At 41.6% G+C, this 15479-nt stretch overlaps 1 protein-coding gene across 11 annotated transcripts in view; it reads right to left on the bottom strand.

Annotated features, from left to right (window-relative positions):
* Positions 1-15479, bottom strand: part of IRAG1 (inositol 1,4,5-triphosphate receptor associated 1) — a 155382-nt gene that overhangs the window by 50064 nt on the left and 89839 nt on the right. For all 11 annotated transcript variants that reach the window (XM_074997386.1, XM_074997389.1, XM_074997396.1 and 8 more), the window contains 3 exons: positions 14657-15259; positions 11471-11549; positions 3797-3917 (listed from right to left, as the gene is read on the bottom strand). In XM_074997386.1, the coding sequence (XP_074853487.1) occupies positions 3797-3917; positions 11471-11549; positions 14657-15259 (803 nt within the window). The remainder of the gene's footprint in view (positions 1-3796; positions 3918-11470; positions 11550-14656; positions 15260-15479) is intronic.

Genomic DNA, 15479 nt, shown 5'->3' with positions numbered 1-15479 from the left:
TTGGGGGAGGGGCCAGCCACAGAGGGGTCCCTGTGTGGGTGGCGGGTGAGCTGGGTGCAGCTGAGCCCTCCCCACCCCCTCCATGCATGCACCTCACAGCACTGTCCATGGGAGTGGGTGCTGCCTATTGCCTGTGTCTGTGCCTGTGAGCTGAGGGCTGCAGTCCCTGGTGGGGTGCCTGGGGTCAGGCCATCACCCATGCGTCTATCGCACTTCCACCTTGGCAGGGGCAGGCTAGTCCCTTCTCCCCTGAGGACCAGAGGATCATATGGCCCCATGTGGGGCTGGAAGCCAGATGGCAGCCATGCTCGGGGGGGGCTGTCTGCTGGGTGTGGGTGGGATGCCCTGCTGTGTACATAGATGCGCATGTAAGGCCCATGCTGTGGGTTCCTGCCTGAGCTGTTCTGGCAAGCTCTGGAGCACACCCCGCTCCAGCCCAGAGGTGTGCAACCCACAGTGTACTCACTGGATGGTCCCATGAAAAGGTCCAGGGATGCCCGTGCTTAGGTGTTGGTATTGGAGGAGCCTGAGTCCAGGGCTATGATGAGAGTCTCCTGGCTGGTCTCTGGGTCAGAGGATGGGTTCTGGGCTGGCTCTGGCAAGGTTCCCAGGTCCAGAGGCACCATCTCCACTTGGGCAGCGGGGCAGGTCCCTGTCCCTGACCTCTGCTGTGCATCCCGAGTCTGTCAGAGCTCTTTCAGCTTCAGCCGCTCCTGCTCGAGGGTGCGGGCAGGGTGGCTGTGATGCGCCAGGGCTCTGGCAATGCGGATGTAGCGGCACTTTGTGATCAGCTCCAACAGGATGGGCTCATTAGCCCAGAGGGCCAGAAGCTCCCAGAGCTCAGGACCAGACCAAGATGGGACCCACTTTCTGTGGCCCATGGTGCATCCTGGGAGCCCTTGCAGGAGTCCTGGGAGGGACGGGGGTGGGGGGGCAGGACTCACGCAGCCTCAGAAATGTTTAAATGGTGCAGGCAGTGGCTACCAGGGTGTGGTGATGGCTACATGCTGCAAGCCTGGGACAATGCTCTGGCTTCCTGAATGGATCCTGTCCCTTTAGATGTGTCTGGAGGCTCAGACAATAGAGCTGTGCTTGTGGTTGGGAGAGTGCCCCCCCAGCTCCAGCTGGCTGGTGCCATGGAGGACTCCTCCGTTGACAAAAGGGGCCCTGGAGCATCTACACAGCTGTTTTGTTGACAGAATACAGTTGAGAGAGGCGTGATACCTCAATGGGGAGAGGTATACCACCACCAGCAGAAGTGCTGGGTTTTGTCAGCAAACTGTTGCCAAGGTACATTTTGTGTGTAGATGCTCCATGGGTTTTTTCCGACAAAAGCCCTGTTTTGTAGGACAAACCCTCTCAGGTACATGCAGCCTATCAGCCTTGGTGCAGAACAAAAAGGCACTGACCCAGGTCCCAGAATATTTGCTGTCCACCAGGTTTCTGAAGCATGCTGCCTGTGGTCTGCCACATCGTTCAGATTTTTACTATTCAAAGCTGTAAAGGCTTCAGCAAAAACTACTTAGAGGCTGAATTCATTTTCAACTGATCCCAGATGAATTAAATGGTATAACCATGGGAAGAATTTACCAAATATCATAATGGATGCTCCACCATTGACAATTTTAAAATCAGTGTTGGACATTTCTCTAAAAGATACGGTCTAGGAATGACTTATAGGCTGTGTCTACACTAGCCCGAAACTTCGAAATGGCCATTTGCATCTCCTAACAGCAGATAGGAATAAGGGGATTTCAAAGTTGCTGGGGTCCTTTCAAAAAGGAGCCCCATCTGGGTGAGCTCTGCGGTGGTGAGCCACATCAACTTCGAAGTGCCGCGGCTGCTGGCATTCTAATGAGTTACTGAATATGTATTTCAGCGCTTCATTAGTAAACTTCGAAATGGCCATTTGCATGGCCATTTTGCAATTTTGGGCTAGTGTAGACGTAGCCACAGTGATTCAGATACAGGAAGACAGACTAGATGATCACCCTGATCCTTTCTGGCCTTGAAATCTAGGAATTAAAGGATGAAATTGACCTTAAAGGTATTCTATTTGTAGAATGGAGAGTGTGCGTAGTTCTTAAAGCAGGAATATGGGAGTTTGGTTTTTGACTCCGTGTGAACTTGGGTAAGTCACCTGGCACTGCACTGTGCCTTAGTGTACCTTAGTATAGAATAGGGATAATATTTAAATTGTGACTCAATTTATATCAAGTTCATATAAAGTATTTTGAGATTCTGATTTTGTGCCCAGAATCTAAAGATTTCAATCATTTACAATATATATTTCTGTAAAATTTGTGTGTGATACACTTGGGTTATGTCTACACTTATCGTACAAGATTGACTGTTCTGGGTCAATGTTCCAGGGAGTCGTTTTGCGCACGTATAAAATGGAACATTCTGGAGTCAACATTGACCCTGGAACTCCTTGTGAGCCACAAGGATTAAGGAAGGCCAACAGGAGGAGTGCTCCCGTTGATCTTCTGTTGTGAAGACAGGCACGGGAAGTCGACGGCTGCCAAGTCGATTTTTGGTATGCAATTGTATACCAAAAATTGTGTAGTAGCCATTGCCCTTCAAGGTAAGTGTCAATGTAGTCCAAGACAGATGGTACATGAGACCCACACAATAGCCCTTTCTTCATCAAGTATACACACACTTTGAAACAGAACAGTAGGTTTTAGTCAGATTATTCTGGATTATGGAAACAACATTAAAATGTATATAAAAGAGAATGTAGCACAGAGGTGAGCAAACCTTTTTATGTCAGGCCCCAGTTTTCATCCCTGAAATTAGTAGGGTTCCCAAACCTGTCTAGAAGCAAGCAGCAGTCTACTGGAAGTAATGTGCCTCGCTCCCTTGGCAATGGTCTCAGGAGAGAGGACGCAGCAGAGGCTGTAGGGGAGGGAACCTGGAGGAAGGCCAATCACATTGTGTCCCCTTTATGAAATTTCATGACCCATCCAAGGGTGAGAGTCCATCATTTCATGAAACCCTGCTTTAAGATGCCACGAGACTCCTCATTGTTTTTGCAGATACAAACTAACACAACAAACCCTCTAAGACTCATAAAAGGATTTTTTGTTAATGGTTCTCTGGCTTCCTAGCTTCTAGCATGCATTCAATTCACATCTGCCATGTTTTTGTCTGCAGCCGAGAGGTCATAAGATATTCTATAAAAGCAGGAGAGCTGGCAATGCAATGACTAAACCTAATGCATGTCAGTCAGGGCTGCAACTTTGCATATTCCTCTTTGTAATTAATCTGTGTCAGATCGCAGGGAAGAAAGCAGCAGCCTCAGAAAAAGAGAAGTGAGATTGCTGGGGAAAACAGACCTATGGTTCTGGATTTATCAACACAGCAGCAGATGGAAAGGGAGAGAAACAGAGCATCATGCTCCTCCTCCAGCAGTTGATCCAGGAGACATCTGATTTGTTTTACCTCCCTCGCCAAACACGTCCTTATTTCCTTCCCAAAGTCCTCCCCCTCTCTCACGATTTGAGGAGGAGAGGGTCTGGCTTTGCATGCCAGCTGCGGTGTCTGAGAAGGGATGCGGGTGTGAACAGGGAGGTGTGGCTGATCGCACTGAGCCCCACTTTAGAAATTTAATGCTTCCGTCTTTGCACATGCCTGCTGTAGGATATATTTTAGGATACAGCTTCAAATATCCCTTCCAATCCTGATTTTAAAAATCTCTCATATAAGGATCTCATATGTGAGCAGAATTACATAATGCTAGTTAAGTCGAACCAACAATTTATTTGATAGACTACCAATGGATAGTTTTTACCTTCCTGGAAGAGATTTATACACACGGAGTTTTCGTAGCAGTACATCAGGAATATTAGGCATGACATCAGAACTATTTTTTGACTCCTCTTCTTCACTGGAACAAGGTACAGGTGACGGCCCTGAGGACAATATCATAAGACACAATTACTTCATAGTGAGGAGTCAATGTGTTAATAGAGAAATCAGCCTCCCATAGACATTTAGGGAGGATTTTGTTTTTGTTTTTGTTTTTTTTTTAAATATTCCATGTCCACGTAATGCTGCTGTAATTGAAGTCAATGGGATTTTTACCATCAGCTTCAATGGGAGCAGACGGAGGTGAAAAGCTGAGTGCTTTAAAACCTCGCCTTTGTCTCTATAGTCTGAAATGTGTGCTTTGTATCATCCACCAAAATAACCCATCTGGTCTTTGTTATAACAGTAATTTATACAAGTTTACCCTCTCTAGTTCAGTACTCTTCAGTACAGCAACATCCGTGACCTGACATGATTTTAGTTATCCAGATTATCATGGGTGCTCATCCCATGTCCGCGGCCAAATGTGGACATCCCATGTCCATGCATGCCTGCTTATCATGGGTGTGGCCAAGTTTCCCATTGTCCCACGAAATTTGTTTACGGCCTCCAGTTCTAGCTCTCAGTGCTGGTTTTTTTAGCTCTAATTTTCTCCAAAATGTCTTCTAAGAGCCCAGTAGGCAGTAGAAGCATTGGTAATGCTGCTGAGACAATATTGACCTCCCATGGTTCAGCACTGGTCAAGTCTGAAGAGTCCTGGACTAGAGAGGTTCAACCTGTACTTTAGGGAAGAGATAACTTACTTCTCTCTCTGAACAACAGCAGCAACAATAGCTATTCAGAGCGGCAGTGTTTTGCATGGAAGGAAAGAGATACTCCAGCAGGGCACAGCACCTCTGAACATACTGGAAAAGAGTAGACATCCTAATGTGCTATCTAAGCATTTTCTTAGCAGCCCCAAAAGTTGAACCAGACCAAACAGTTCCTTTGAGCTTTGTTAGTTGATCATATCGTTTTGGAATTTTGTACTAGATATTTTATTAAAAAGGCCCTGTCATTGTATAATAAATTTCATTTATATGCCATATAACCAAGATTATCGATGATGTAGAAAGTACAATAAACTATATGGTTTCACTGTTCCTTCAACTTGTGATGTATACATGATATCTAGATGGTTTGGGCTACATAGTCATTGCTACAATTGCGACAGAAAAGTGATACTGAATTGTCTTATACTTCTGTTGTCTTCCCTAGGACCAAGGTACGGTTCTCAGTGTATTTCTGACACTTTTTCCTCACACAACACTGGATCTCACTCTTTTCCAAAGCAGAAACCCCTAGAGTTTAACAATATGTGAAGGACAACAGTAACCACAATGCCCTGACAACTGTGAACACAAGACTCATTTCTAGAACATAACAATATACCTACAAACATAGCTGAAAAGCCTGTGAACAACCATGTCCCCTTCTTCTAGATCAGTAGTTCACAAAGTTTCATGAGTGTGGACCCCTTATATTTTTCATGGACCCCATGCATTACCCTTGGACCCCAGGTTGGGAACCTTTGTTCTAGATAAACCCTCTGCTTAAACTTTTGGGCTTGGGAAAAATGTAAGAGGTAGTAAGAAAAAAGCTCTGACCCTTTAAAATTGTGCATGACAGTAGCTGGAGAAGTTTAGTAGAAGCAGATTCTCAACTTATTATACAATTAAATGTGTATGTCCTTTTTACTGTATTTTTTAATATTTAAAAATTGTTCTGCACCCATCTCAGCAATGTTGTGTACGTGTCCTTAAGAATAATGAGCTTAGCTAATAGTCGGATCTCCAGTTTGCTGGGTCTGCTAGTTTATTTAAAGTTCTGTAGTTTTAAAGTAGTGTTTATCCTAAGATGACCAAGACAGACAATTTGACACTGATAAGATAAGATGGAGCCAAACTGCGTGATTCATAACTATGGAAACTGTTGTCACTTTCAGCAATACTATTTGTTTTAGTAAAATATTATGCCAACTGGTAACTTCAGGTTAATTTAATTACAATGTAAGGCAGTATGAAGCTCTTTAAGTGAACTAAATATTCTGCTTCTTTCTGATCTTTCCAGTGAAGTGAAGAAGTTAATTCTAAGATCCTAGCTAGAGATTCTGATGTGTGGTTGGCTTCTAAAATGTCCAAACTTTTAGTGAAAATTTCGACTTGTAGTTCTACGTAAAACAGTATTCAGAATGTTTTCTTCTCAGAATTTCAGAATGTTTTCTTCTCAAAAGTTGTCTGCCAGATCTACATGTGAGATTTAAAAGGTAGCCATTATTCTAACCCTGCATACATAGTTTGGCTGAAAATGACTACATAAAGGTATATTAACAGGACCAAGAGATTATATCCATTAACAATCAAGATGCCCTTAAAATAATTGTGGATTGAGGCAGGTGTGTGTAGGAGGCAAGCTGTGTTGTTCATTCAGGCTGTAGCACTAGGCTGTGATTTGTAGTGACGCCATTGTTAAAAATAAAGCACTCTCTCAATTGTTCTCCTGTGAAACTGAACCTTCAGGTTGACAGTGTCTTACTTAGGGGGTACAAAGCAACAAAGTGCCTTTCATCTCTGCTGCACTGTGCCATCCTTCACCTATCTGCCCTTCGTGTAAAGCTCTTCATGTAGTTCAAGGCCCTGATGAGGAAAGGACAGGTGGCGTATGAGATGCACCATTCCCCTCCTTCAGCAAATGTGGAAAATATTGAAACCGTAAGACAAACAGACTCTCTTACCTTCCCTGCAGAGCCTATGCTTGGAATTCCAAGGGCTGTAGCCATGTGGGGGAATCCATGGTGGCGCAACTCTGTGGGAACCATGCTGCTGGAGATACTAAGTGAGCCAGGTGGGCGAGTGAAATCTCTGCTCACCCAGCCCTAGCTTCCTACAAATCTCAGGAAAGCTGCCAGGGCTGGAGATGAGCCCCACAAATTATTTTACATGTACCCCTAACAGAATAATGTAGGTGTAGGGGTGCCTACCAGGGAACCCTTGCAAAAGTTCCTTTTGTTGAGCCTCGTTACCCATTGGAAGGGATGATCTTTGCCTATATTTGTTTTTCTACTTCTTGTAGCTACACTTTAAACTAAACTAGGGTCCAGAAATAGGATGTTTAGAAATTTCCTAACTGGGTGATTAAAGTTAGTAATTTCAATCTTTATTTGAAACCACAGTATAAAAACTTAGCCTGTTTTTCACAGGCCTGAGTACCCAAAACTCCTATTCAAGTCAATGGAAAGTGTGATTTGGCCAGCACTTCTTGGGGGTGGGGGGAAAGGCCCCCTTATTATGTTGAGGGTTAAAATACAGATTTAAGGAACTAATTTTAGGCACACAGGTTTGAAAATATTGGCCTCATTTTCAAGTCCTGTCACAGTATTAGCTTTACACATTGAAGCTGCGTCTACACGTGCACGCTACTTCGAAGTAGCGGCAGTAACTTCGAAATAGCGCCCGTCACGTCTACACGTGTTGGGCGCTATTTCGAAGTTGAAATCGACGTTAGGCGGCGAGACGTCGAAGTCGCTAACCCCATGAGGGGATGGGAATAGCGCCCTACTTCGACGTTCAACATCGAAGTAGGGACGTGTAGACGATCCGCGTCCCGCAACATCGAAATAGCGGGGTCCTCCATGGCGGCCATCAGCTGGGGGGTTGAGAGATACTCTCTCTCCAGCCCTTGCGGGGCTCTGTGGTCACCGTGGGCAGCAGCCCTTAGCCCAGGGCTTCTGGCTGCTGCTGCTGCAGCTGGGGGTCCGTGCTGCATATACAGGGTCTGCAACTAGTTGTTGGCTCTGTGTATCTTGCACTGTTTAATGAAAGTGTGTCTGGGAGGGGCCCTTTAAGGGAGCGACTTGCTGTTGAGTCCGCCCCGTGACCCTGTCTGCAGCTGTGCCTGGCTCCCTTATTTCGATGTGTGCTACTTTGGCGTGTAGACATTCCCTCGCTGTGCCTATTTCGATGTTGGGCTGAGCAACGTCGAAGTTGAACATCGACGTTGCCAGCCCTGGAGGACGTGTAGACGTTATTCATCGAAATACTATTTCGATGTCGCAACATCGAAATAAGCTATTTCGAAGTTGGGTGCACGTGTAGACGTAGCCTGAAAAGCACATTACAGAACAAGATGCAATTAAATGGGAGGTCATTTGTTCATTTGAATAGTAGTTCCACATAATGTCGTCCATCTGATTACATCAACAATCACGACACGGGGGTTAGTATAAGTATGCTTGTTCATTTGTGCTACAAAGTCCTGGTTTAAAGTCACCTTGGCAGAGGACATCAGTAGAAATACTGGTTCACTATCTTCATGTGGGACAGGCTATCACACCTTGTCTCTATACTTCAAGAACGATGTTGACAATTGGGAAAGGATTCAGAAAATAGCCACAAGAAAGAATCAAGGTCTGGAAAATCTGATTTACTGTTTGAGATAAAAAGACCAATCTAGTTTATTCAAGAAAATGGTAAGGGTGAGTTGGTCACAGTCTATAATTATCCGAATGGGGAATACAAATTTGGTAATAGCATTCTTTCAATCTAGCAAACAGAAGCATAACAAGATTTTGTGTCTGGAAGCCATACCTAGACAAATTCTGGTTAGAAGAAGATGTATATTTTTAAACATCAGAGTGATTAACCTTTAAAACAACTTACCTGGAATGGGCAAGATTCTCTATCACTTGACATCTCTAAATCAGAATTTAAGTCTTTGCAAAAGATAAGCTCTAGCTCAACTACAATTTACATGCCTCATAAAAATTACTGGACGAAATTCTGTGGCCTGCATTTTGGAGGACTTTGGACTAGATGTTCATAATGGTTGCTTTGGCCTGAAAACTTAAGAATTAATGATGTCAGTAAGACTATTTATTTCAATGATTTTTGCATCAGACTCCAAGTGATCATGAGTTAAGTTGCTCTCACCATCACCCTCATACATATTCACTGACTATAAGATCAGAAGGGACAAGTGTCATCAAATGCCATTGGCCATAATCTTTGAAAACTGGCAACTGGAGGCAGTCCTGGATGACTGGAAAAAGGCATATGTAGTGCCCATTCTTAAAAAAAGGAAAGAGGGGGAATTGGGGAAACTACAGACCTGTCATTCTAACCTCACTCTCTGGAAAAATCATGGGAGGGATCCTCAAGAAATCCATTTTGAAGCACAAGGTATCAAGCAGAGTCCCCCAAAGGTTGGTCCTAGGGATGGATTGTACCCCATGACTTGGATGAGGGGATGGATTGTACCCTCCACAAGTTCACAGATAACACTAAGCTAAGGGAAGAGGGAGACAAGCTTGAGGGTAGGGATAGTGTCCAGAGTAACCTAGACAAATTGGAAGATTGGTCCAAGAGAAATCTGATGAGGTTTAAAAAGGACAAGTGCAGAGTCCTGCACTTAGGACTTTAGAATCCCTAACACTGCTACATGTTGGAGACCGGCTGATGGCTAAGCAGCATTTCTGCAGAAAAACACCTCCACATTAGAGTGGATGAGAAGCTGGACATAAATCAGCAATGTGCCCTTGTAGCCAAGAAGGTTAATGATGTACTGGGCTGCATTAGGAAGTGCATTGCCAGATGGTCTAGAGAAGTGATTATTCCCCTTTATTCAATACTGTTGAGGCCACATCTGGAATACTGTGTCCAGTTCTGGGTCATCCATTTTAACAAGGATGTGGACGCATTGGAGAGAGTCCAGTGGAGGGCAACAAAAACGATTAGAGGGCTGGTGCACATGACTTAGGAGTAGAGGCTCAGGGACTGAGGTTTATTTAGTCTCCAGAAGAGAAGAGTAAGGGGGGATTTGATTGCAGCCTTCAAGTGTCTGAATGGGGATTACAAAGATGATGCTGAGAGTCTGTTTTTAGGGGTGACAGATGACATAACAAGGAGCAATGGTCTCCAGTTGCAGTGGGAGGTCTAGGTTGAAAATCAGGAAAAACTATTTCACCAGGAGAGTGGTGAAACACTGGAATGCATTACCTAAAGAGGTGGAGTTATTTCCATCCCTACAGGTTTTCAAGTCCCAGCTTGACAGAGTCTTGACTGGGATGACTTAGATGAGCTTTGAGCAGGGGGTTGGACTCCTGAGGTCTCTTTAATCCTATGAGTCTATTATCACTAATCTGATCTTGTAGATAATAGAGGCCCTGGAGCTTCTCTGAATTATCTCCTATTCAGACTACAGCAGATCTTTTACAAAAAAAATCTTTATTTTAAATTGGCAGTGAAGAAGAATCCACCACCACCCTTGGGTAAATTGTTCCAAAGGTTAGTTGCCCTCCTTGTTTAACATTTACACCTGATTTCTTGTCTCAGTTTCTGTAGTTTCAACTTCCATGCATTGGATCTTGCTTGTTTTAGGTTCCTCCACTTTCTGTTCTCTCTGTATGTGCTTATAAATGTTGCCCAAGTCACCCCTTAACCTTCTCTTGATAGATAAACAGATTGCACTCCTTGGATTCCACAACTAGCAGGCCGGTTGTCCAATCTGTTAATGAATCTCATGGCTCTGAACCCTTTCTCATTTTACACCAATGCCAGATACAGAGGCAATATAACTTCCCTACTGCTACTCAATAAATCCCTGCTTATATATCCAAAGACTGCAGCATTATGGCCACAGAATCACACTAGCAGTTCATGTTCTATAGATGATACAACATCATCTCAAAATCCTTTTCAGAGTCACTGCTTCCTAGGGTACTGAGGGAAACTGGCAGATGTCATTGCACAGCCTTTGGCTACTATCTCTGAAAACTTGTGGAGATCAGAAGAGGTCCAGGATGACTGGAAAAAGGCAAATGTAGAGCCCATCTTTAAAAAACAGAAATGACAATCCACGGAACTATACACTGGTGAGCTGTACCTCTGTCCCTGGAAAAATCATGGAGGGGATCCTCAAGGATGGAACAAGAATCAGTGGTCTGAAGTTAGAGGGGGAGGTGTAGGTTGGATATGAGGAAAAACTATTTCACCAGGAGAGTGGTGAAGCACCGTAATGTTTTACCTAGACAGGTGGTAGAATCTCCATCCCTGGAGGTTAAGTCCCGGCTTGACAATATCCTGGCTGGGATGATTTAGTTAGGGTTGATCCTGCTTCAGGCAGGGGGCTGGACTAGATGACCTCCTAAGGTCTCTTCCAGCCCAAGGGTTCTATGATTCCGAGATAAGTGCTTCCCATCCCATAAATATAACCTGCATTCTTTGGGTCGAAGAACCTTGGCTTTAATATTTGCCATACAGAAACGTGTATTGTTTGCTGGTGCCCAGCTTACCAGGCATTTCAGATCACTCTAACAGTCACCTGTCTTCTTAATTACCCAACATTTGTATCATTCTTATCTATATCAGTAATTAGTTTGCGTTTTCCTCCAGATCATTGATAAGAATATTAAAGAGCACAGGGCCATGAACTGATCCCTATGTCAGACCCCATCAGAAACACACCAACTAGGTGATGATTCCTCATCTATTTCTAGGTTTTGAGATGATACTGACTTAGAGAGTACAGTAACTAAAGACCAGTTCCTTTTATATTTGGATAAAAAGGCTGTGTGGAAAAAAAAAAAAACACAAGCATTTCTTTCTGCTTGATGATATCGCACCTCTTTCCTGTTCTGTTGCTTCACTGAGGTCAGGCAGTTTAAGCCCAACTAAGTTCTGACTTCGCATCTGGATGTGCTCCTGTTGAAAACAAAACAAAACATATCTATTTCTATGTATCATATCTATTTCTACGTATCATATCTATTTCTACATATCATATATCTAGTTAAATATCATAGCACTGTCAAAACTAAAGTCAACACTGTATTTATGAAATACATCTGCATGTTTATTAAGCATGCCAAAAGAATTAATTGTAATCATGTATTAAATTGTATGACTCAATCACTCAGATACAACACACTTCAGATTTCAAACCCATTTTTAGTAAAGTCTCCAAATTAACTCATCTTCCAAGGGACTTCTGGGCTCTACTGTAGTTGCTCAAACACAGTGATTTTTTTCGTGCTGGTACTTGCTGGTATGGATTACCCCTGGCTGAGGGAAGGAGGCAGGGAGCCACCTGACTTCTAGCACTACTACGTGTATTTTGTTTAAAAAACAAAACAAAAACCACTACTCAAATGCATACAGGAATTTGTTTGTTTTTTTTTATCACTTATCACTCTCCTTCAATGCAGGTCAGTTTCAATCTAGTCTAGAGGAAGAAATATAAAAAATACCAAATGTTGCTACTGCTATAATAATTCAGTGTAGAACCGATCCCAAGAAGGAGAGAAGGAAAGTGCAGACAGGAGATGGTCACTTAACCTGCTTGCCAACTAGGAACTCTTCACAGACAGAAATTCTATGTTACTAGTGCAAGCTGATTGTTATTGCAGTCTATGGTGCCATTAAGTCACCCAAACAGAGGGGATTAATTTTGCAAAAAATGAACTTAAATAAAATTTCTCTCAAGTGTTTTTATAATAAACACTGCCTTTTGCTAAAAAGGATCCTTGCTGCACCTAAAAATTAATCTCTTGTAACTTGAATTTTGCCACATATTGTAAATATGAATTACCTGGTTCCAGGAACTAACAGTATTACTAATACTATTGCTTATATATTTAATTTTATTTATTTTAAAGGCATTCACTCTCATACAATTTGAGCGCTTATTGAAAGAAACAGGTTTTCCAATACATCATTTTATATCTTAAAGAATGTAAACATGAAAAAGATGAGTACCTGTCTTGTCATTTCTCAGTAATACTGTGGTGTGAAATAACCTATTTTAAAAACCGATGTTTTTTTATACCAATACTGTGTTGACCTCGCATGCAATTGGCTGGAGGCGTGTAAGAAGATACGTTGTTTATGTCATTATCAGTAAGACCCTGTGAAGGTTTTCTTTCAGCTACTTTGAAACCTTTACTGATTTTGATTCAAGTGTTCTGGAAACATATGTATCAGTTTGCTAACACCAGTGGGTAGATCATATTTTAAATTTTGTACCTCTCAAATAGTCACTTTTAAAAAACATATACTTTGGTGCCGAAACACCTACAATTATCAAATATATTAATTTTTAGAATTAAAAGACCAAAATTCACCCTTTGTTCACTTACGGCACAGTCAGAGTTACACCATTAAGAATCTGGACCAACACCTCTTGCGCTGTCCCTTGCATGTATTTTGTCCGGGAGGCATTTGTGCTAAAGCACCAGGAAATTTGAGAGCTTATCTGAGAAAGTGAAATTTCTTAAGACGACAAAACAAACAAGATCTCCTACCCCAAACCTCCATTATATCTTGCAAACCAAGGTTTAGATCAGAGGCCAAAACCCTTTAAAAACTGATGAGTTTCTTTACAAAAAGAAGAGAAAACAAACAGACCTCAAAAGCGTTCTACAGACCTAAACAGAACTGATTCTTTTTAAAGGGATGTCCAGGGCAGAATCAGCCTTTAATGAAATACAGTAATGGTGTCTAAACTTCATTTGAACCATTAGGTCCACATAAAGTTCTCAGTCTACTCTCAAGAAATTCAATTAATATGTAAAGTCAGAAGGAGAAATTCTGGAAGCAGTAGAAAAATATAGCACTGTGAATTAAAGGAAGTGAATAGCAGAAGTAACACTCCCAAAGAGCTCTTATTTAAAAAAAAAAAAAGTTTGTTTATATATCCTCAGGAAGGACAGTTTTCAGATCTAAATATCTCCTTAGAGACTAAAACAGATTATTTCACTCCCAAGTATTACTTAGAAATGACAAGGAGGTTAATCAACTTTTTCCTGTTTACATGTAATGTACTAGATCTGAACTTGAAATACCACTGTACTATGCATTATGTTCACCTTTATATTACAGAGGAAAATTAATGTTTCTTTTACAGCACTGTGGTAATTTTTCTTTCATGAGACTTTCTGGGAACCATAAAAGCAACATGTACATTTGCGAAAAGATTGCAATTTCTATGGAACTGACAATAAGAAAGTGGAAAGAAAGTTTACTCAGTCTTTCAATAAATAGAAATGGAAAAATAAAACACGTTAACTTTGCTGTAATGCATCCCTTATGTCAGTATGAAGCTTTTTTGTAATTATAAAAATCAGTGATAAAATAAGAAAATGCGACTGCTCAGTTAAGAGCACACTAAGCTTAAAAGAAAGAAAATGCTGTTTTTTGTTGCTTTAATTTTCTGGTCCAAATGATAATCATTGTGTGCACTGGTATGAAGACATTTTTTCATTACTACTAACAATATTCTCAGGAAGAGCCCAATCCAAAGTTCATTGAAGTAAAGGAGACTTTTCATTGACTGCAGTGGGCTTCATATAGAACTCAATTATAACTGTTTAAGTAGACATGTTCCTGTAATACTGAACTATGTTTTGCATCCAACATCTTTTTATTTAGTCGAGAACTTAAATCAGAGAGATAAGAGCCCAGAATAGTAACTGCATATATTTTTAATAAGTGTTTACTACGAAAGACCTACCAAGTATTCAGTTACATGAACAATACTTGAACAAAATAGTCTAGTCTTCCTGGTCTCTTAGGAGAAATAGAAAATTGAAAAGATGTTTTCTTATAATTCTCTATCCCACCTCCTCAATTCCATCTCTAAAAAGTACAAAACCACTTTTTTTTTTGCCTCATCTACTACAAATGTAGCAATTTAACAAATACTAATTGTACAGTTTTGCAATGTACAAGCACAGCAGGTCACATATAGGATACTGCAACATGATGTAACTTAGCATAACTCTACATAATGCTATTTATGTCCAGAAACTCACCTCTCTGAGCTTTGTAATTTTCTGCATGCGAACTGGTTGAACTTGTATTTGAAGGTCTTTGAATGCTAATGTTTTATTCAGTTGGTTGTTGGATTTATTATTAATGGCAAAGCTTTTATCTTCTTCAGATGGGAATTTAAACGGTGCCTTTTCTTGATGGCCAGATTCTATGCTATCCCACGATACAGCTCTTAATAGAGGAGGGTGTGTTCCAGATGCTTTAAGTTCTGTTGTACAGGTAATTTTAGGATCCTTAAGTTCTGGTACAGAACTTTTAAACTTTGGGTCCATAGTACCTACGCCTGGGCCTTGCTGACACATTCTTAAAGGAAAGTCATTTTCTTTTGATTTCTTAAGTAATGGTTTTCCATGTTCATTTTCACAACAGTTTTTGCTTGCATTAAGAGATGTTTTGGAAGACTCGCTGCTTGAAGGGGAGGATTTGGGTAAATTATCCATATATGTAAGTGGATCAAAGTTTTCTTTTTGTGCAGAGAGTCTCTCTTTGGAGTTTTCAAAACTAGAAGAGCGAGGAAGCAACCTTCCCTGAGAAATCTTCCTCTGATCATTCTGTTTTCGACCGGTTAAACTTTTCGTGACATTCTGAAAGAAAAGGATATGTGTAAAAGACATGGACAGAAAATTGCCACCTTAACAGTGCTCTCCTGTAGATGTTCAGGGATGATACTTAAATTTCTTAATCTTTGTTGCATTCTTCACTTGAAATAGAAGTTAGCTACATGTAACTGCCACACTTATTCCTTTGTCCTTTTTTCTAAAATTGGGAATGCACTGGATCTTTTCTTATCTTCCAGTGGCTCTC

Source organism: Carettochelys insculpta, chromosome 6, assembly GCF_033958435.1.
Source record: "Carettochelys insculpta isolate YL-2023 chromosome 6, ASM3395843v1, whole genome shotgun sequence".
In the NCBI taxonomy this organism is placed as follows: domain Eukaryota; kingdom Metazoa; phylum Chordata; order Testudines; family Carettochelyidae; genus Carettochelys; species Carettochelys insculpta.
This window is presented reverse-complemented; position numbering and strand designations above follow the sequence as displayed.